The 23,159-nt window shown below is 36.6% G+C and overlaps 1 protein-coding gene across 7 annotated transcripts in view; it reads left to right on the top strand.

Moving 5' to 3' along the window:
- The window catches only part of IQSEC1 (IQ motif and Sec7 domain ArfGEF 1), a 357,209-nt gene extending 334,710 nt beyond the window's left edge, over nt 1–22,499 (top strand). For 6 of the 7 annotated variants that reach the window (XM_080386140.1, XM_080386139.1, XM_080386138.1 and 3 more), the window contains 7 exons: nt 535–564; nt 2,804–2,929; nt 4,626–4,725; nt 8,123–8,284; nt 8,980–9,156; nt 16,355–16,404; nt 17,773–22,499. In XM_080386140.1, coding sequence (XP_080242266.1) covers nt 535–564; nt 2,804–2,929; nt 4,626–4,725; nt 8,123–8,284; nt 8,980–9,156; nt 16,355–16,404; nt 17,773–18,378 — 1,251 coding nt within the window. In that variant the 3' untranslated portion in view covers nt 18,379–22,499. The remainder of the gene's footprint in view (nt 1–534; nt 565–2,803; nt 2,930–4,625; nt 4,726–8,122; nt 8,285–8,979; nt 9,157–16,354; nt 16,405–17,772) is intronic. The other variant, XM_080386142.1, reaches the window with a different exon arrangement.
- Nucleotides 22,500–23,159: the final 660 nt, after the last annotated feature.

Raw genomic sequence — 23,159 nt, 5'->3', positions numbered from 1 at the left:
TTACTTCTGTTTCCAAGTAAAGAAATCTAGAGGAGATCTCTTGGAAGAAGCAGGAGAGAGAAAGCAGAATTTCCTTAATAACAGCTTTTATATATTTTTGAGGAGAAGGGAAATAAATATTCTGAAGTCAGTATTTGACAGTCACTTATGCTTTCATATGAAAGTTATTTTCCGTAATTGTTTGGGGATTTGGGTTTATATATAGGTTTCTGTGGGAGATGGGTTTTTTCATGGGTTTTCATTCAGGCATGTGGCAAATCAAATCCTAAAACTAATCCTGACCTTGTAAATTAAATGGGATTAAGAAAACAATGTCCTCCGTGGAGTCCTAGGTTCAAGGATTCTTCTGTTGAGAGACTTTTTAACTGTGTGAAAGAAAATTTAGGAAAAAGTCAACAGTCCTTATTCATAGAAATATTTGTTTTTACTTTATAGGCATTTAGTCATAGTAAGACCATGACGTATTTACTTGCTATGATACAGTACTGTGTTTCTCTGAAGTTTAACGAACTTGTATATGTCTTTCTACTGTAGATTGGATCTCTGCATCATGGACTTGGTTGTGTAGGTATTTTTCTCATACTCCTTCAAAATGTATAGTCATTTTAACTGGCAGTGATTTCTTAAACCAGCAATAATGCATTCTGTTACATTTTAACTTTTTTAAAAATTGGGCTTCTTTCAAGCAAAATTTTCCTATTGTTATAGTAATAACTCTCAAAGTATAAAGATTTTCTTAAAAATACACTTCCCAGAGACTGCTTAATTTATTGCCGAGACTTTTTTTAGACCTTTTTTTTTTTTTTTAGTACACTTTTTATGCATTTCAGATGCTGTTATCGCTGTAGAAATTAGACAGCCAGTAAAGAATAAACAAGTAAAATTACAGTTGCATCTCACCTTTCCATTTGGGCCGTGGTGTGTTTATTCTTTCTGGTCCATTTCAGTATCAAATGACACTCTAGAAAGATATTGCCGGTTAATTTAACAGTTCTCTTCTGCAAGGTGGATGAACATAGAAAATATTGATTCCAGATTTAAGTTATAGGCATATTTAATAATAATACTAAACCTATTCTTCTATTGCAGTGTTTGGCTGACTTTATTTTCATGGTAACGTTATTGCTAGTAGTTTTGAACAAACCAACCACCCCATAGCAGAGGAGTGCATGTAGCGCTCTGAAATCTGATTACCTTATACAAATTTGATATTAATTTTTTTTTTTCTCAGTTATAATGACACTGTGCATTAGCAGCTTCACTCAGGACAATCCAGAGAAGGACCTTTAAACTTTCATTCATTTTTTCAGTCTCCTGTTTCTTGCTTTTTTTGTGTAAACAATTAAAATCATGCAAAGCTATCTTCATATTCCTAAGTTAAATACCTGCCATTGTTTCATGGATGCATGTCTAGCAGTACCACTGGACTGTAAAAGCAAACTGAAAGATGTGACCTTCATAAAATATGGTGGAAGGGAATGTTACTGGATCCATCTATTGCTATCAGTGAAAGTACTGTCTATAGTTAAATTTCAGTGTCACTGTGTATAGGCTCAGTGACTACCCTTGGGTTTTGTTACATTGCAGTAGCAAATCCCCGCTGTGGGCTGGGGAAACTACGTCTGGAGGTAGGAGAGAATGACAACACGCAACATTTACTCCTGCCACTTTTCACTGAGAACCCGTATAAGCTGTTCAGTTGACAGAATAGCCTAAAAATAGAAAACATTGATTTCTCCAGCATTCTTCACCTCACTGGCTCCTTTAGAACATGTCAGATCTTTTCTCAAATACCTTCTCTTTGCAAGTTCAGAGAGGGTAATTAAGTTAATGCCATAGATAAATTAAATCCCATTAGCATTTTACTTTTTATTAGTATAGTTATCATTGGATTTCAGGGAAAGACTGGAATCTCACCAAATGACTTGATAACCAACCAGCAACAAAGGCAAATACTGAATCCTAAACTCTTTTTTCCCCCTCTTCGCCCCAGCCCCTCCTTGCTCATATAGAGGAAGGAGAATCATTAATATACTTTGACTCTTTTTCTTTGCCTAGTAAATCTTGTAATTTCCACGCAGAATCAGGAATTATAAAGAAATAAAAGATATAAATGAATACATATCTAGTTACCAAAGAATATGCTCTACTTCAATTTTTTTAAAGTTTAAAGGGTTTATTTTAATATTGTTGACAAGGTATCATCATTCGGATTTGAAAGCAGATATTTCAAATAAGAAAATGGAAAATTATTCTTGCCAGCATGAGAAAATACGCCAGACTGAAAATGCATTTACTTTTCCCTGATGTCACCATTTCCCTGCTATGGGGGAATGAACAAATTGTATTAACTCTGTGGCTGACAAAAAGTAATCTACAACATCAGTCTTTTCACCTCACAAAAGCTGAAGTTGCTTTGCATCCTTTCTTCTTAATAAAGATATGTAAAAATGCTCAGGAAAGCAAACATCCTTTGCTTTGAGCTTAAGATTAAGCAAGTAAGTTCTTTCAAGGTTTTATTGTTTCACAAATTCTATCCCCAGTAAAACTTTCCATTGGCATCCATACACAGGAATGCAAGCTGTTAAGAGAATTTATATCAGAACTATGATGAAGTTCCAATGTTATGCAGATTTGTGGCATATACATATTTATTTTTCTGTTGTTGGTTCTTTGATGAAAAAGTCCAATAGGCTTAGAGGTAAAAATATTTGAAGTACTCAAAAAAAGACTCTGGGTATGAAAGATGTTCATTCTTGGCTAAATATTGCTATATTAACTGTGAACTTTTGTATTATCATAGGTTCTCTCTCTACCCCACCGGAGGCTTGTTTGCTATTGTAGGCTGTTTGAAGTCCCAGATCCAAATAAGCCTCAGAAGCTTGGATTACACCAGCGAGAAATATTTTTATTTAATGATCTTCTTGTGGTATGTATTTTCAGGTGGTTAGACTTCTGTGGAGGTATTTCTATCTTCATGAAATCAGTGGCAATTAAGTGCACGAGCATTCCTAAAAATAAGTATCTATTATCTTTTACTCTGTACCCCAACAATCTTGGGATGATTAAGATTGAAATTTTCTTAATTTTATTCATTATATATAATGTTTTTCAAAACTGAAACCTTTTACTGATTACTACACTCTATTGTAAGAAAGTACTTTGATGCAATAGTTTTTACTGGAAAGAACAAAAATTCGCTCCAGGTTACCCATTTCCCTAATGGGTAAACGGAGATGTTCTTTATTTTGTGAATAACAAATTCAAGTTACTTGTGGAAAAACAAAATTACATGCTACTTTGTATTCCCCACGTGTTCTATGAACCAAATATGTTTATTCATTGAAATAGGAATAGGATATGTTGAAATAGATTTTACAGTTGACTTTACTATTTAGTGTGCATTTAACTTGAGCCAGTCTTTTGAAAAACAGACATACAAAACTAGTGACAGCTTGGAATTATTTGGTTGATTTACTCTTAAAAATAGGAAAATTTGTTGCACTCTATTTGGAATGTATTTGGCTGTTACCAAAGGACTAAGAACTAAACTAAGTATTTCATGTTTTGTTACAAAAAAGGCATACTTCGGATGCACAACTTTATGGTGTTTTAATTTTTACATACCTTCAGACCTTACAACCAGGAACTAAATTTAATAAAAAATAATCTTTTTGGTAATGAGAATAACCTCTTAGCTGTAAATGTGAGCTTGTGTGTAAAGTGATGAAACATTGTTGTCTTCAGGTTGCAAGTTTTCGGTTGTTTGTTATTACTTACTCAGATGTCAGTAGTTTTATCACACTGTTTTGGGACTAATATAGACCAAATTTGTCAGTTCTAGTAAAATACCATCATCGGAAATTAAAATTAGAAAGAGCTAGTGAAAACAAACCTCTGGGCTATAAAGAGTGGTGGCATTCGCACTTTAGGAAACCCCCAAAATTAATGGTATGGAGCAGCATGTTACTTATGTTGCAGCAAAAAGTAGAAGTCTCAGAGCTTTTATTGCGATAGGTGCTGTAAAAATCATAGGGGAAACAGGGCATCTTCCTGTGTAAGGCAGTATTTGGAGGTGCTTAGAATTGAAGCAGGTTTGGAAGGTCACAGCACATGAGAATAAGGGCTGAGAATTAAACTTGTATGGAGCAGTCTATAAGCATGTCCTGCCTGTAGTCAGCTTGTAAGAAAAAAAGTGTGAAGTGTGTTGGCAGCTGCGTTTTTTTAAAAAATGATAAATTAAAAATATTTACATTTTTGCTGGCGTGTACAGTGCACAATAAGGGTGCACTTATGGTTTGTTTTTTTTCTTTCTGAAATTTTAAGTAGGATTCTGGAGAAATAGAGAGCACAAAAGCTTTGTATCTGGATAAAATATTAAACCTTCTTGCTAAGATATACCAATGCTTCAAAGCTAGCTTCAGTAGTAGTAGATTAAACACCTCAGTTGCATTTAAAAAAAAAAAAAAAAAAAGGAAAATATTGCAAGTTCATGTTTTCTGGCAGATTATAGCTTTCTTTGGCATAAAATGTTTTCTCATATGCTAATTCTTAAGAACAATAATTTTCCACAAACACTATGTGGTGAAAGGGATATTTCACTTTGTTTATTTGATAACTTTCAGGTGACCAAGATTTTTCAAAAGAAGAAGAACTCAGTTACATACAGTTTTCGACAGTCATTTTCCCTCTATGGAATGCAAGTTCTTCTTTTTGAGAACCAGTGTAAGTCTCTCCTCTCTTTAGATGACCATCATATTTATAAATAAAATAAGATTTTTAAATGTGTGAATGAAAGAGGTGAACAGGATTTGATTTTGAATATAGGAATAAAATTGCTCTGAATTTAACTTAGCCCTAAAGTTTAACACAAGATGGTATCAGCATAAGAAACAGCAAGACTGCTATTAAGATTTTTTTGGTTGTATTCAGAAGCCAAATCTAGCCAAATGTGTTGTTTGTGAAGACTTGTAAAGAATAAAATGTTTGTAAAGAAGCAAATAAATACTTTTGTTGCAGAGTCAATGGTATGGTTAGCTGGAAATGTATAAATGATAATAAATAATGACTATTACGGTATGTGTAAACCAAAGCGTTAGCATTATTTAGTTTATTTTCCTGATATATATATTAACTTAGTGCCTAGGTAATGTATACTCTTCAAATATAAATACAAAGTAGAGTCTAGATTAAAGTTTGTATTTTCTGACACCTTTTTTTTTTGTCAGTCATAATCTGCATCAATCCAATATACTTTTTATCTGTAATGCTTGTCAACCTTAGTCTCAGCAGACAAAAACACAACAAAAAGCAAATAGTTTGCTAATGGCCTGATTTTAAGCCCAGACACATCATAATAACGTAGCAGAGCGCAGTTGGTTGTAGGGTACACAGGGAGACAGTCTATTTGAGCTGACCTCATGGTTTGTAAACCAAACCTTGCCCTTAGTGATAAACTGGATACAGTGCAGTGTGACAGTCAGTAGCTTCTGTGCTTTTCTATTGTGGAAGGCTCTTGGTTTTTCTTGTTCTTGAGAACCTGCTCCAGTGCTCATGTCACTCAAAAGAAGTTGCTGTTATTGAGTCAAAAGCATCTGGAGATTTCAAAGGGGAAGATTTTGTAGAGCTTACAGCAGTGATGTAGCCTGTAGATTATTTATATGCAAACATATTTATTCTCTCTCTTGTGCACACATTGTATGATATAAAATTCATTTTTAGAGAGGAAGGCCAAATATTTATATCTTGGATTCTACTAAAAATAGAATATATAATTCCTTGATGTCAAGTTAAATAAATTAAAAATCTTGTAAGCATGCTGAGTAGAAGCACTTTATTCAAGTAAACTTAAAAATACCTATAGTGAAACTAGGAGTGAAGAGTTGGACTCCTTCCAGTGAACTGGAGGCATTTTAACTGAGACACTTTAGTAGACGCAGATGAGCTCCAGATGCAGCGTCTTCCAGCTGGGAAAGAAAGGTTATTCTTCCCCTCTGGTTTGTAAAATGCATATTTTTGGTTTCCCCTGTCCCCAGCAAGCTTTGGATTATTTTGGCTGAGCTATCGTGCCATTCAGTGAATCTGTCTGTCGCAGCTGTCAGAATCAGCTGATTTCAAGTGAGTAAAATTTGGTCTCACTAAAGCAGAAGCAACAAAAATGGTTTTGGCTACTCACCAGCAGCCAAAGAGCATCAACCATGGTTGCCCTGGATGATAGAAGAATTGACTTCTAATGGCAGAAGTCAATGACATCGAGGGGTGGATAAGCTCCAAAAGGGAGAATAATGTCGTATATCTCTAGTAAATAAATAGGCCATAAGGGAAGTATATTTTAGATTTTCAGTCAAAATCACTGAGAAAATAGAAAGGGCAAGCAAATAACTTCAGAGAGAGTGTATATGAAAACAATAAATACTTACGTGTTTCCTGATAATCAGTACAATGTAGAGGAGTATCTCTGATAATAAAACACTTCTGCTTGTTTATTATTTGGAAATCCATTCTTTGCTCGTATGTGAAGGTAGCCCATGTGACTTTAGGGTTACCAAGTTTCCTTGTTCAGTTCCATAACTATTTCCCCCGCCCTTCCCAAGCGGTGCACTTTCTAGGGCTGTTTGCCACTTCCCCAGTTTCAGTGCTCAGAGCACCTGTGGCGGTGTACCCTGCTCTCCACCGGTCTGCTGGCCTGGCGCCAGCTGCCTCTGCGCCGTCGGCCGTGTGGCCGTATTCTGAAGGACAGCAGCTGCAGGCAGCTGGAGGCGGCTGTCTGATTTGATTGAAGGTAGATGCCATTGTCGTGTGGTCAGCAGAAGCAGGTCAGCTATACATTACTGCTGTGCCAGATGTTGATATCAGACCCCAGCAGAAGCCCCAGGCGCTTGCCCCCTCCTTCCCTCTCTGTACCCTTTGAGGCTTGTGGTAGCCCACCTGAGCAAATGCCAGGATATAAATGAGGTCGCTCCCCACCCCACACCCAAGAACGGTACATGGACTTGCTTCACTTTCAGTTGCAACTCTTGATTTGGAAGTTAAGATACCCTTTTAAGCGTAGCATTTGCATTTGTTTCTCAGTATTGTAAGTCTTGTTGAAACCAAATGGCTTTGAGGGAAGAGACTATCTTGCATCATCTGCTGGTTCTGCAGGGAATGAGTTTTTTAGTACGTGGGAGCACTTGAAGTTCAGATTGAATACTTAAGTAAATATTTGAGACCTTTAGCAAACCAGTAAGGTCAGGCAGTTGAGTGAAAGAAAACATTGTGAATTAGAATGCACGTTTTGAGTTTTCCTGTTTTCTGACACCCTGTTTCTACAGGTCTCTGCTTTGAGCAAAGGCTGGTTCTGTGTTCTGCGGCAGAACATACCTTCATTATAAGCTTTCTTTCTGTAAATGACCCTTCTGTCTCAACCAGGAGATGTTTTTCACTAGCTGTTATAATTAGCATTTTCAGATGTGCAGCTAGAAAAGAGGCAAAGACAGTTTGCTGAAAAATCTGCCTTTTATTGTGAAGAAGTCCATAGTGTGGGCCAAAAGGGGTGGGGGGAACAGCCCCACTCCTTTTATTTCTTCAGTATGTAATTTCACAGCTAATTTTAACTTACCTCTTTTTTAAAGAAGGGAAAGTAGGTTGTCCCCACAACTGAATAGGAAATACTAAAAGCTGTACATATGCTAGTGTGTTTGTCTTCCTGCAAACATAAAGTTGAAAGTGCAAGACATTTGCTAGTATTTGGGAGGCATTACAGTAGTCTTCATTCAGCATGGTCACAATTGAGTAAGGTAGGTAATGGCATCCATTCCATGAAACAAAAGTTATCGCCTTAATTTTTGTTTTTTATTCCCTGTGATTTTTCTGTTACGTTGTACGTGATACCTTAAGGGTAACAGCTGCATAAATACTATCTTTCACTATTTATTTGGTATCTCGACAGTTAAGCAGTTCAAATGTGTTTTAGGGATTTCATTCTAATTCTGTGCCTTTAGACTTCTATTTCTCTGACTTAGTCCCTTATATGGTAATATTAGTAAAAAGCCTTCAGGGTTTTTTTTGTTTTCTTTTGTTTTATAAAAAGAAAAGTAATCGGAATAATCAGAGCTTAGTTTTTCTTGACTCTTTCTTCTAGATTATCCCAATGGTATTCGGCTCACATCAGCTGTTCCAGGAGCAGATATCAAAGTTCTAATAAATTTTAATGCACCAAATCCTCAGGACAGGAAGAAGTTTACAGATGATTTGAGGGAGTCAATTGCAGAGGTTCAAGAAATGGAAAAGCACAGAATAGAGTGTAAGTACAAAGGTACATATAATAGAGCATTTTCAAGCTAATCAAAATAAGAAAATATTGAATATATGTATAGAATTAGAACTCTTTAAAAGTTAAAAAGTAATGTGGGTGTTTTTTTCCATGGCTTTGAATTCTAGAAAGAATTAAAAACTAATGATATCTTAAGCCCCCATCAGAGTTCACTGACTATTAATTTACTGCAGCATAGCTGCAGTGGCTATTTAGCCTGGGCAAACTGCAAATAGCAATGGACAGAGGAGAGATGGATTTGTAATTTGTAGTATAAATTACAGTAAGAATTTTAGGATAATTTACATCCCTCTGAAATTCTCAGGGATGGCCTTTCAAATAAGTTTTCAACTGAATTTTTCATCATTTCCATGTTGATATTCTGTATTCTCACAATTAAATAGCTGTAACACAAATTGATATATTTTGCTGGAAATTACATGAGTTGTCTAAACGTGGAATTTTATCTTGGTTTTTTCAAAAGAGGAATAGCCTTTCATCCAGTGTGGTGTAATATAAAGCTGTTAGTACTGGAGTGAAGTTCCTCTCTGGCATGTAACAGTGCCAAAACGAATTCTTATCTATTAGTCACAGTAATAGGTGATCACATCCAGAAATTGTGATGTTACAGTGTCCTTCATTATAGTCAGTAAAAATGACTTGCAAAATTATTCTCTTTCTCTCAGCTGAGCTAGAAAAACAGAAGGGTGTGGTGCGTCCAAGCATGTCTCAGTGCTCCAGCCTGAAAAAAGATTCTGGCAATGGGACGCTGAACAGAGCTTGCCTGGATGACAGCTATGCCACTGGGGAGGGACTGAAAAGAAGCGCCCTGAGCAGCTCCCTGAGAGACCTCTCTGAAGCAGGTAAGCGCCGCCCGTGTTTCCTTGCTCCGACTAGTGCATGCAAAGATGCGTGAAGGATGTGTATAAAGCCCAACTCACAATGAGCTTCCAGAACTAGTAATACTGAAACTTCAAACATTTTAAATAGCTCTTCTTTCATAGTTCGTGTTTAATTTCTGTTTGTTTTTTACCCTTGTTCTATTAAGCGACCAATATTTGAAAGCATTTAAACCGTTGTAGATTGCTATATATACTTTTCAAGGAGAGTGAAGACAGAGGAAAAATTGTAAGTGTTTTGTAAAAAAAAAAAAAAAAAAAAAAAAATAAGGCTTCCTCGTGCTAGGAGTAACCCACTTAGTTTTCCTTTCTTTTTTTGTTCCCCTTTGCTTCTTCCCCTTCATACAGTAGGCTTAGAAAGAAAAGAAACTGGTCTGTGTGTAATGACCGCTTTCTGTGTATATTGTGCTCAGATGTACCTGTGTTACCACCTTGATGAATGAAATTGAGTGAAGCCCTACTACATTCTGTCTAGAGCTACGTGATTCAGATACAGTGTGTCCCTGATGGTCTTCTCTTATTTTGTAACTCAAGATATAGTCCCAATTCCTGCAGAAGAGGTTGTTGTGAAATACTGCTGCCAATATAATAAAAGAAGCCCTAGTGGACAAGAATACTGATGCCCCACAAAACCACTGATGTGTCTTAAGATTTATTAACTGATCAATTCAGCTAAAGACTGGAAAGCAGTGGTGGTGTGATATTTTTTTTTTAGCCAAAGAAAAGCCAGGGGAAGCTTGGTATGTTTTTGTTTTATGGTTTGCCTCGGTAATACATAACTGGCATACCTCAGTAATACAGGCTACCGTGGGTAGTAACCTTGTCTTTCAGCGTTAAATGTGATTCCTGTCATTTACAAGAAGTCACATCTGAACACCATGCCCCCCCATTCAGAAAGTACTTCTGGGGATAGTAACAACTTTATTTTTATTTTCATAGTCTGTGTTACATTCTCCGATTTGTTCTTTTAATTACAGTGATGGCTTACAGTGTAGTCATAATTTCAATACTATGTATCTTTGAAGTAAACACTACTTATCTTTTTTCTTTTTTTTAAATAAAGAAGAGATTTTAGCTATGCTGCAATAAAAATTGTTGTAAACTGAAATTATAGCCTGTTTTTTGTGGGTATATGTATGTGCATACAAATATGTAGAGAGTGAGCTCCTTCAATTTTTTTATTCTCTGTTTAGGCTTTCATACTCATATGTCCATTTGCTTTCATTAAAAAGACGTAGAACCCTGATCCAAAATCAGGCTGAAGTTGAATATTGGTGCTTGATTGGCTTCAATGGATTTTAGATCAAGCCACTAGTCTTCACCACCGTTATACCTCAGATTTGAGGATACTTCTGTCATCCTTTTTTGTTGTTTTGTTTTTACTTCATTAGAATGAGAACTACCATATTGTTGAATATGTGAGTTCAGTGGGTATCTGACCCATAAATGTGATTTCTGATTATTTTTTTTATCACATGGGAATTTTTCATCCCTGTCTTTCAAACATTTCCATGTATTTACATTCATGTTACGAGTTTTATGCAATAAACAAGTATTTGTAATCACAAAAACATTTCACGTTTCAACAAGGCATGCCTACAATGGGCATGCTTATTAATGAAAAGAACTTTTTTTCCATAATAAAAAATGGAAATCACAGACTGGAGGGTTTATCAATGAGTTTGTTAAACCCAACTAAACTTAATTTTAACTTTAAATAGTTGAGAATTATGGAGAGCTTCTGTTTGGTCTTGTGCAGTGCAACTGGCTTGAGAAATTACTTATCTGTTATATTGTTATTTGGTGTAGTAATTTTAATGAGATTTTACATGTGTTTTCTGCCTTTTCTCAGTGAATAGCTTGCATGTGAGGCTGACCTTTTTTTTTTTTTTTTTATATGGGAGAGATGATCCATAGACAAACAAAGAAATCCTTTGTTAGCAAGATACTGCATCCCAGTGATTACACCATATTAAATTGCTTCTGTAAAAGAGTACTGAGCTAGTTTGCTTCAGTTCTTTTTGTGGATAAAACACAGGATCAACAAGGAGAAGGAACAAGAGTAGTAGGGCTACGTGTGAATGTGAGTCTGTCTGTAGGAAAAGGCATGATGAAGTGAATTCGTAGAGTTCCCTTCTACATTTAAACAGAAATAAATCTAATAAACATGAGAAAATTGCCTGGTTGTATATTTATGCAGCAAGGCAAATAATTGTCCAATAAACATTGCAAAAACAAATTGAAAAAATTTAAATATTTATTCAGTGAAGGGGAGATCTGATTGAACAGCCTTTTGGCTGCATGTATATATGACAAAACTATTTAAGAAAACAGTCCATTACTCTCTACCAGATACCACAGTAGTAAGTGGTGGCTGTGGAAAGTGACTTTAAATTTCTGTCTTGAAAACGTGTGATGATTCATAAGCTGCTAGAGTTAATGAATGTTGATACCTTGAATGATTCTGACTCCTAAGCTGTAAACCGTAAGGAAAGTCAAGATCTCTGTCAGAAACAATGTCAGGAATCATTTCCTGATGGTGGTTCTTGCATGTATTTGCCGCAGTAGCTTAAATCATTATTGCAAAAAGGGTGTGCATGAGGGTCTCTTGATTTTAAAGGTAGTATTGTTCATTGTGGATTGCCAGTTCTTACCATGGAATAAAAAGCAGAATGTGGCAACCAGCTGTTCCAAGATGTGAATATGTCAAAAGTATTTAGTGCTTTATTTTTCTAAAAAGAAATATACATCATTTATTACACTTTCTTGAGTTATATAGTCAAGGAAGAACTGAATTTATTTGTCCCAGACTTTTGAAATTCTTAATTTACATAAAAATATTAGCAGACACACAAATTTTAATGCAGGTAAAGCTGAGTTTTATGGGTTCCAATAGAATTTTGGACATTACACCACTTCAGATGCAATTACAGGATCAGCAGGTTTCCAGCAAGGTGTGAAAGGTGTGAAGTCCCATCATGGCCATTAGTATGTGGGAAGGATGATTTGGCCAGTAAAGCAGAGCATCGAGGATTAGATGGGTTGTGTTTCTAATTCTCTCTCTCTCACAGGTTTCTTGACTGATCTTAGGCTAGTCAGTCTGAATTCCAGTGACTTTGAGTTGCTGTAGGGACCCAGTGTTTTCACATTGACTTTACGGTGGAGAGCACCCGTGGAAATCAAGCTTTATTTCCCCCATCCCTAACTGTAGGGTGGAAATAATATTTACACACTGTGCTGGTTTAACAATTGTAATTTTATGGTTTGGCCTGATAACACACAACTGGCATACCCTTGTAATATTGGAATCTGCACAGAAGTGCAGAATGGTATAATGGTTGCTATTAATATAAGTTGTGCTCACAATCTCCTGAGCTATCTCAAAACAACTACAGGCCAGTAGGGACTCTTAAAAATACCACCACCAACAACAACAACAAAAAAAAGAAACCCAAAACAAAAACACAAAGTAGTTCCGGAATTAAAACAATTCTATTTGTATATTGCATATAGTCTGTCATCAGGCAGGGTTACTCGGTTATTTTTTCCCTCCTTCTTCATGGATTTTCCTGCACTGTATAGGACAGAGGATACTAACAGTCATTTTATTAGAAGAGCTTTCCAAGTAGGGAGAGATTTTTCCTGTCTGTTCCCTTGTCACTATTGTTATATTTCCTATTCTTCAGTGGAATAGCAACAGTAATGGGCATGACAGAATTTACTGGGTTTTAAAAATAAAACAGATCCATATGAATCAAGTCTTTTGTGATACGCACACATTAATACCAAGCCATTTTACAACTACACCCTGCACTGTATATAAACACCTTTGTATCAATGTTTCTGTCTTATGGAAGAGACATTGTTTGTTTTTTGAGTGAAGGAGTTCGCAAGGCAAGGTGTGGTTATGCTGTATTCATCTCCTGCAGTTTAATCAGTATTTTGAGAATAATCTGTTTTAAGAACCCAGGACACTATTTTCACAGTCAGTGTGTGATCTTAAGACTGAACCTGTTTCACCCAGAGAAGATGAAAATTTGAAGGTTACGAAGAGTCTTTTCACCCTGGAAAATGGTGTCTCTAAATTAATGATCAGAGCATATTTTTTAGACAATTTTGATCAAGTCAGCTGGGGTAGTACCTGTAAGCTCGGTAGCCAGATGGTTACAGAATCTGCTGCTGCTGGGAATATCAATTTCACAGCCTTTGGAGGCTAGTATAACAACTCATTGTTATTAGAGCTGCTACATCAGTTTGCTTTACCAAAACCTTAATTTAGAACTTTTTGCCTAACTTTTTTCCCCAAGACATACAAAGCCAGATCATAATACACTGTTTAAATATCAGTGTATCTCACTGGCATAGAACAGAGTTACAGGGTACAGTGAGAAACATTGACATTTGCTGTAATGATCTGCACATCTGAGAGATCAATTTCTGCAAGTTAGAATGGATTTTTATTAATGAAACTCTTGAGTTTTCTTGCAGAATGTTTAAGTTCATAAAAATACTTTAATCAGTATTTCTACTACAAATTTGAAATATTCTTAGTCCCATATGATGTGTGTACATATATGGGACGTGTTATACATACGTAAGTTAAAAGTATTTCTTACAAAGAATATTCATATCTAACAGCAATGAGTTGTTGGAATGAATCAGAAAAGATTAAATTAACTGAAATTTAATTCTATAAAAATAAATTATAAACCACTCTAAGAAACATCCTTAAAAATTTCAGGTAGATCACTGGTATATTAAACAAAACTAGTCTTCAGATTTGATGCTTACCACCTTGCTTTATAGCACAGCTGTTAATTATTATGAGAGTACAGAGTTATGCTTACGTACAATTCTAATTGAGAGTCACCATTTTCTTGAAATGTATTTGAACACTGCAGTGCTAGGGAAACATTTTTGAGATGGGATGCCACCTTGAAGACCAGAGAACAATCTTGTATAAACACACATTGGCAGGGGGAGCTCTCAAGAGGATTTACTTTATAGTTTCATATCACACTGTAGGCCAATACAGAATTGGATACAATTTGTTTTTAAGAAAATAAGCAAAGTGCTCTGTATAGTGATCGTGCCTATCTGAGGGAAATTATAGGCATTTTCAGTAGGATTTTTCTGTTTGTTCTTGGCTTTGCTAGTACTACTTTGCCCTGAAGTTATTCTAAGCAAAAATCCATCTGTCTCTTTCTGTCCGTATATACTGTGTATATACTGTGTTCATGTTTTTTTTATTAGACACCCGCCACATGCAAAAGGCATTAGATTTTCCTGTTTTCCTTCATTTTTGGCCACATTTAATGGCTTGTGGCAGCTGTCAATCTTATTTGCAATATTGACTGCTAAGTTACGAGATGATGTCTCTGTGTTTTTGTATCAGCAAGCAAGAGTGATTTGAGTGTTAATCAGTACTAATCCCATAGCAGAGCAGAAAAAAATCAAACCCTGACTAAAACTAAATATAAGAGATTATCACAACCAGTTTTCCTTGGGGGGGTTCGTAAGACAGTACAATTACAGTTTTGATGAGGCTAAAACTGCAGCAAGAGATGAAGCACCAGGCTTTTGACAAAGAGCCTATCCAGGGGAGTCGTTCAAAATTCTAACAACTTTAGTAAGTCAAACAAAACACCTTGACCATACATGCCTTCCCCTCAATTTAATGTTAGTTGTACCAGGGAGCAACTCTCAGTGATGAGAAGAGAGTGGGAAATGTTACAGCAGTCTAAAGAGAATTGTAGCTTCTCTGAAGAGAACTTGTGTTACAGGGCAGCATCCCATGACCAGCCATGTCAACGTTATGCTTCTGGATCTAATAGGTGGTATTTTCAGGTCACACTGATCTTATAAGACTTATGGGTGGTCTAAATGGGTCTGTGACAGGGTATGTCAAGATGTAAGGGTCAACCTCCCAGTAATCACTGTTGTGCCCCGTTTACAAAGTGGTCCCAAAGTTTGTCAGTGTAGCTCTGATGTGGCTTTTGGGCTTCTAAAGATGAGGGGGTGTGGCTTATAGGTTCAGTGATGCTGAAATCTTCACATTCCTCCCCAAAACCGCCTGTCAGAGTAGAGGATTCTGAAGGCAGCAATGTACCAATGCAGGGTGGAGATTGATATTTGGCCTTGCAGGAAAGCAAGGAGAAAGCACTGAGAAAACTTAGGTTTCTAAAAGCATGCAATTTTAGAGAAGCTTTGTGAACCTGACTGCTCTTCAAAAGTTAGCTCTGTTCACACACCCGGCCTGTAAAGTATTTTGAAACATCGCAAAGCAATGCTTAACAAGCGATCTTTTAAAAAATACCTATTTCCACTGCAGCCATATGCTATTTTCTCTTCTGTGAAATTAGAGAGAAAAATCTGGGATCCTGTCTCCTATCTATAGCCACTGAGGTGTTCTGGCTCTTTAGGCAAAGTCTGGTGGTTTAGGCAAATATCTTTGGGAATTTGAGAACACTGGAGAACATATCCATCATGCTTAAAGATAAAGCACTGCACAGCTAAACAAACAAAATCTAGCCATAATATCAAGACAGATTCCAGATTTATTGGTCAAAAATTAAGTTTAGTTTTGTTTTTTTTTAAACCTCATGAAAGAAGATTATATGAAATCCACTCAGGTTCAAAACTGAAAATGAAGTGACAAAACTGATGCCCCTTACCAGTCCCCCACAGTGAAATTCAGAATATGCCAATATTAAATATTTAAATTAATACTACCCCACAAGTATACATCAATGCTACCAGTCTTTGAAGAAAGAAACTTCATAGATAATTAGATTCCAGAAAATCAAACTATTTAAAATACTTGATGGCCAACATCGTAACCATACTACTAAATATAGTTGCTAAAATACATGTATTTTAAGAGCTGTACAAATTTAAAAAACCACACACTGCTAATGATAGTTGATTCACAACAACAATACCTCTTAAAAATTCATCAGGTACAGAAACTTAATATAACTAATGGCCTTAAAAATCTAAATTTCTGCCTTAGTAGCTGCTGTACCAGTCCAGTGCAATGTTAACCCCCCCGCAGCCCCTCTAGTTGCATTTAGAGACTCCTCTAGTGATTCAGGGAAAGCAGCTGTTTTTCACCTGGGTCTTGTCTCAGTCTCTAATCTATGGTGTTGCATGTCCTGGGCAGGCAAGCGTGGGCGACGCAGCAGTGCAGGATCGCTAGACAGCAATATGGAAGTAAGTAGGAAGTTACTGATGTCTAGCTGGATGTGATGATGTGCATTTCAAACCTTTCTTTTATATACATATTTTTTTGCTCTTTTTTCTTCTAACATATAACCTGCCTGCCACAAAAAAAAAAAAAAAAAAAAAAAATGCATGCCTAGGCTACTCACTCTGTATTCTTCTGGCTTCAAAAGCACTGACAGCTTGTTTTAGACCAGTGCCATTTTTGGTTTGAGCTAACCTTGTTCCCTTTGTTCCTGCAAGCATGGTTAAATGAATATGATGTGTCCTTTTGCCACCATTTCAGTCTGGTCCCAGCTTAAAAGCCCACTTGCTCTTTGTTACAAAGTCCACTGTTCTTGCTGTTTGATATTTAGCTACAACTATTGACTTTCATGCTCAACCATTCCCATTGCTTCTTTTCAAGTTAAATTGCTAAATGTATGCAGTCATGACACCATGGAATTGCACAGATAGGGCATGGGAGGAAAAAATTACTAAGACAGGTGAATTCAATGTGGATTTCATGAGATTTCATTCATCTTCAAACCATTTATATATACTGTTCATGTCTCTGAATTCAGCTTGCAGATTTTTTCTTTTTTCTTTTTTTTTCTTTTTTCTTTTTTTTTTTTTTTGTGTTTGCTTTAGGTAGATTGCAGTTTAAATCTAGCACACTTTGCCTAAGTACTGTTGTGTCCCATAACTCTTTAAAAAATACAAACCCAAAACTTCCAGAAACTAAATACACCATTCGAGGCTAAATAATAGAGAATGTTGGACCACAGGTCAGAAGAACACAATCACATAGAAATCTTAGTGGCAAAAATGGTATGGTTCCATTTAACACATAATTCAGAGGTAGGCTTGAGAAGCAGCACTGTGGCATATAGTAGTGGAAAACTACTATTAAAAAAAAAAAAAAGGAGTCTAAAATACTGTTTTGAAATCTGAATTGTAACTGTAATATTTGCTGCTGTGTGTTTTAACTATTTAGGTTGAATTTAATGTAGTTTTATTTTTTGTTGTAAAAAAGGAAGTATGGTATTTTTTACAGTATTTTAAAATGTATTTTTCCTTTTAAAACACACTCCTAGGTCTTATGTCATGTTACTCTTCTGTAACATTTTCTTATTTAAAGTCATAACTTTCAATATTAAAGTACTGAGCGAAAAACATTTAATGCTTCAAATACCCCAAGAAGGGCATGAATGCCTCATGGGCAACACAGAGAAGGTGGAAATAAAAATTTTTCCTAGAACTCTTTAACATAGTCCACCCATGTGAACACTGAAGGAGGAGTTTGTGGGTCAGTGTGAAGTTTTTCTTTTAAACATTTTAAGATTTTTTTAATTTTTATTTCTATTAATTTCTTTTTAGGGGTCCATCATTAGCAGTCCTCACATGCGCCGAAGAGCTACATCAACCCGAGAGTGTCCATCTCGCCCTCACCAGACTATGCCTAACTCCTCCTCACTCCTAGGTTCCTTATTTGGTAGTAAAAGGGGAAAGCCACCTTCCCAAGGCCATCCACCATCTGGCTCATCACAGCAACCTCCGCACCCTCCAGTAATCCCACATCAGCAACACTCACAGCATCCTTCTGCCATGCATCACGCAGGGCCAGCTGAGGGGCAGGCGCAGGCACAAGTGCACTCCCACCATTCGCAGTACTGCCACATGCAGCAGAACCCACCCCCATACCACCACCACCACCACTATCACCCTCCCCAGCATATCCAGCACCCCCACCAGTATCACCAACATGTGCCCCATGCGCAGCATGCGGCGCACTCCCAGCATACTCCTTACCTGCAGCACCCCCATGCACAGCACACCCACTCTCCTCATCCGCCGCTGCCCCCTCCGCATCCAGGGCACTCTGCGCATCCCCAACACGCTCAGCACCACCACGGACCGCCTCTGCCTCCCTCCACTTCAGCCAGCACTAAGCCCAAACACAGTGGCATCAGCACAATAGTCTAGAACATACTGACCCTCCTCATAACTATAGTTTTAAACAAGGTTACAAAGGCACTTACAGGAAGCAACAAATAATATTGCCAGTTTTTACCTACACAGTTTGAGTTGTGTGAGCTTAAAGGCTTGCTGTTACTAAATAAAATAATTCAAGTTAGCGCAACCGATACTTGTTTTACTTAGCTACTTGATACACGTTTACCATCTGGTTAGTTCTTATTTTCAAACTGCCTTGAAAACATGCTGCTTGCTGAATATGAGTAAAGCTACCTTTTACACCAAATCCCTTGACAATTTTACATGCATAATAAAAACTTAAGTCTATGGAAAAAAGGAAAAAAGTGATACAGAACCAAGTGTTGCATTCTTGCTCTTTTATTGTCAATGGGCAAAAAAAAAAAGTAGACCTGATATGGTTGATGAAAGTACGTAAGTAAACTTTATATAATATAAATATATACATATAAATATATATATACTGTATAGTTAACATTTGTGCTTGGGAAGAATTTTTTTCAGTCCACAAAACTAGCAATATAGACTTTACAAGGAATTCCACTTACTTGATAGGACAGTATAACAGATGAATAGCATATGAAAGAGTAGACCAACATTACACGTTACAAACAATTTTCAGACATTTCAGTGTTTTCATTAAAAGTCCTCCGGACTTGCTAAGATTTCTAAGCAATCATTACTAAATGTGCCAAGTAACATAGCATTTAAATGTTGTAGTCAAATACTGCTTTGTATAAATCCTTATTTTATTAACACAATAATATCATATGTAATCAGTATTATAACTGCTCTGCTATTTCAGGTAAGCAAACTTGTTAAGATGCAGTAATTATACCATAGCAATGTAGGATGACCAGTTACCGGTGGTCATCTTCAAGCATTGGTCACACAAATTCTTGGACACTTTAAAGGCTGTGATAACTGTGAATTTACATGATCCACGTTTCTTTTGTATGCATACAATTTAATGAACACGCATGAAGGGTTACAACAGGTGCATGTACACACTGCAAAAACATTCATCTTGAACATGAAAATGGCAAACTTCCATTTCTCAGCTACTTTGTTTCCTGTTTACCATAATTTCTCATTTTTACCCCTAATGAAGCTGAATTCTAGTCAGAGCGTTTCCAGGTGGAAGTGCTCTAAAACTTGAAGGTTTGTTTAAGAATTTAGTATAGGGTTTTTATATAGAGATTAAAAAGATACGTAATTCCATGTAGCCATGTGCTAGCAACAAAGTGGCTTCACCATTTCTACTCATCACATTTGTTAGTTTGAAAGTACCCAGCACTCAGCAGGCTGAGTTTATGCTCAAACCCTCACTTCCATAGTCCAGTTAGTTGCAAGACATCACATAAAAATAGGCTGTGCTGTTGTTGCTTATGTGTTGTAATCAAACCATTTGCAAATTTATATACAGTTTTTATCCCAAAATCCTGTACAAAGTTATACATGGCGCGTACTTTGTAGTTTCAGCATTTTGAGCCACTGCAAGGACTTTACACCTAAACAGTAGAGACAAAGGAATCACAACTGCAAAACTGTACCAGCCTAAAAGCAAACCTTGAAGAGGATGAGCAAAAGTTCCAGTATGAGATGGGTAAAAGTAATAATAATAGTAACAGCCACCAGTCGGTTTTCTATGTAACAGTAATAAAATTGTCAGAAATAAGGAGGACATGAGAACAAGGGAGTGACTTTTCATATTGGCTTGCTCATAGCATCTCTGATATTGGGGGGGGGGGGGGGGGGGGGGGGAGAGGACGAGTATTTTTTCCCTTTCATACCATTGATATCACAATACCAGCAAAACTGCAAACTGAGCACTTTGTTAACCTCCACAGAGAGCAAATACAGCAATCTAGAGTTTAGCCTTTTGTTTAAAGCTGTCCATGTTTGTTTGACACGTGCAATATGTTTTCCCCTTCTGCTTCTTCTCCTCTAAATTATCTTCATGAAAAGAAAAGAAAACAAGTAATTACTTTTTTTTTTTTCCTAAGTATCACTGTATCACTCATACTATTCTAAATTCTGCGGCTCACCTTAAGAGGGCTCATACGGGTCCCCTGAGGCTCTGTTCCTTGCAGTTTAAAAAAATATATACTGTTCTTATAAGGGAAAGTAGAACTGTCTGCATGTCATCTAATGTTATTAGTGTGAGGCTACACTCTACATATTGTATATTTGCAAAATATATCAGTGTTACTGTTGATATTAGTTGAAGTAAAGTGATAACATATTTCAATATGTAGACTTTTCTTCATACATCTGTACCAATAGTAGAGTCTAACTGTAATTTATAGGTTGTTCCAGAAAAGATAAAGAACCATTGGGGTACAAACATCTTTCAGAAACTGCATCTTTTAATTAAACAGAGGTAAGAATGCTCCTCTTCACCGAGTGACAGAGTCTGTGCTTGTTTCAGATGCAGAGTTGTAATGTAAGTAGAATTGCCTGTGTATGGAATAAATGCAGAATATGCAGTAGCAGTGGAGAGGAAAATCTGACTCTAGCAGTGTTAATTAACAATGAAGATGTCAAATCTCCCAGATCTTCATTTGCTCTATGTTTAAAAACCCCTTTCATTCATTTAAATTAGTTACATATAAATATTCAAAACTTACACAGTAAGCCACATTTTAATGCTTGACCACTGATTTTTCCATGTGTAATCGGATACTCAGGAGATGTCACAAATGTGCATGCAAAAAGCCATTTACACATGATTTCATGTACACATGGGGAAAGAGTTTGTGCTAACCCTCTAGGTGCATTAAGTCTCATGTGTAAAATTACAGATCATTTTGAGGCTAGTTTAAAAACCAAAACTGGTCATAGAAGAGCACAGTATTTGTAAACTATTATTTCAAGTCAATGAGGAGAAACAGTGGACTTGATTATTTTTATTTTTATTTTTTTAGACTGTGTTTGTATGTACTTTAAACAAACAAATGTGTCCCAGTGTCAGCATAAGTCTTAAGAACTTTGCTGCTTGTTTAGGGTTGTAGTATAACCTCTCTGACTCCGTCCTTGATTAACGATTGCTTGGAGCAGTGTGGATCATGCCTAGAGTAGGAAAATGATAGCACTTCACCATTGCGTGTGGTTAAGGAAATAATTTTCTTCTGCTTGCAGGAGTAAAATTGAGAGGGTTTTTTCTCAAATGTCATTGCCAATTAAAAACTGGTACAGAGCTACACAGAGTGACCATGTTTCTCTTTTCCCATTAATGATGTGGCGAAGTAGTAATGCTGGTTTGAAAAAATGAAAGGGCAACGTAAAGAATGAAGGTGTGGCAACAAAAATCTTTTCTGGGACAACAATGAAATATATTTTGGGGGGTTTATTTTTTTAAGTTAAGAATGAAATGTAAAACAATGTAAAAACAAAAAACAAAGTTCATCCTAATATAATGTGCGTCTTGTATTGCTAAAAAAACCAAGTCTAACATACAGTGTAGAATGATTTTCCCATCATGTACTGCATGCAGCAGAAGCCTCTTGTTTCTTGATAAAATGAGCTGAAAGACAGTCAGCAGATATTTAAACAATGAATCTCTAGATGTTGACTTGCTGTTCCATATGAAGCTGTGTGTTTTCTGCAGTTAAGCATGCATTTTGCTGTTCCGTTGTAAAATACCATCGCACTTCTTGCCTGCAAAATGGATTATTGTTTATATATTTAAAAGAAAAGTGGAACCAATAACAAGACTAAATTTGGAAAAGAGAAAAGGGGGTGATGAAAATGGGACCAGTAGGGGGAATAGATAGTTCTCTAAATTGTACATAGTGTGTAAAATTAGCATTACTATAAGTCTGCAGTCACTTTGAGGTTGCCTATCTCCTGCTAGGAACTTAAATCAGCTTTGAGTTGTATTAAACTGTTAGAATTAGGTCCTGAATGCAGACTGTTAAAAGACTTCAAAAAACCATTATGCTTACAAGAAGCTTCTGTTCTGGGGAGGCTTGAGACCCCTTTTGTAACATGGGGAAGAAAGGAGTGCTTTCATTTTAATATGCATTCTGTTTGTAAGTAGTAACAGACCCTATCGATGTAAAACTATAACTGTGATCATGTGGAGAAATCAAATAAATCATTTAAAACTCTTTGTTTCTCATTTTGTGTAATCAAAGAACTTCAACTCTCCAGACCTGAAATGAAGGAAATTCCTTCCAATGGTGTCCTGGCCCTGCTCAGTGTGTGGGATCTCTGCTACTTACTTCAAAGGGGCCAAGATTTCAGTCCTCACCTTAAACTAAAGATAAGCTGGTGGAAATTGTGGTCAGTCCTGTGGAGACTGTGATCCCTCATCAACAGGTTTTGATTTCTCTCATGGTGCTGTAAATATATTTAGGTCCAAAGTACAATGAAGAGCAATAAATACAACACCTAGATCTGCAATGAGAGGTAACACTGAAGAGGCTTTTTAGCGTACTATTTACCCAAACATGCTAACACTGGAAAACATTAACTGTATTCTGAATCTTCTTAACCCCGAGCTGTCCAGCATGTTCAACTGATCCCATTAAACTTTTGGCTGTCACACTGCCTTAGGAGCTGGTGGTCAGATGACTGTCTCCCCGTCACTCAAGTGTTCTAGGTTTGTCCTTCCCAAGGATACACTCCGTCGTTTCCCAAGCGCAACCTACACCCTTCGGATCGGGATTTGAGAGTATTCCTTGCTTCTGTGTGCTCGCTGGCAGGGAACCATCATCATACTGCAGTAAGTGATGTAACTGAATAAGTAGTATCCCGTTACTACTTGT

Source organism: Falco punctatus, assembly GCF_963210335.1.
Source record: "Falco punctatus genome assembly, chromosome: 4".
Lineage (NCBI taxonomy): Eukaryota > Metazoa > Chordata > Aves > Falconiformes > Falconidae > Falco > Falco punctatus.
This window is presented reverse-complemented; position numbering and strand designations above follow the sequence as displayed.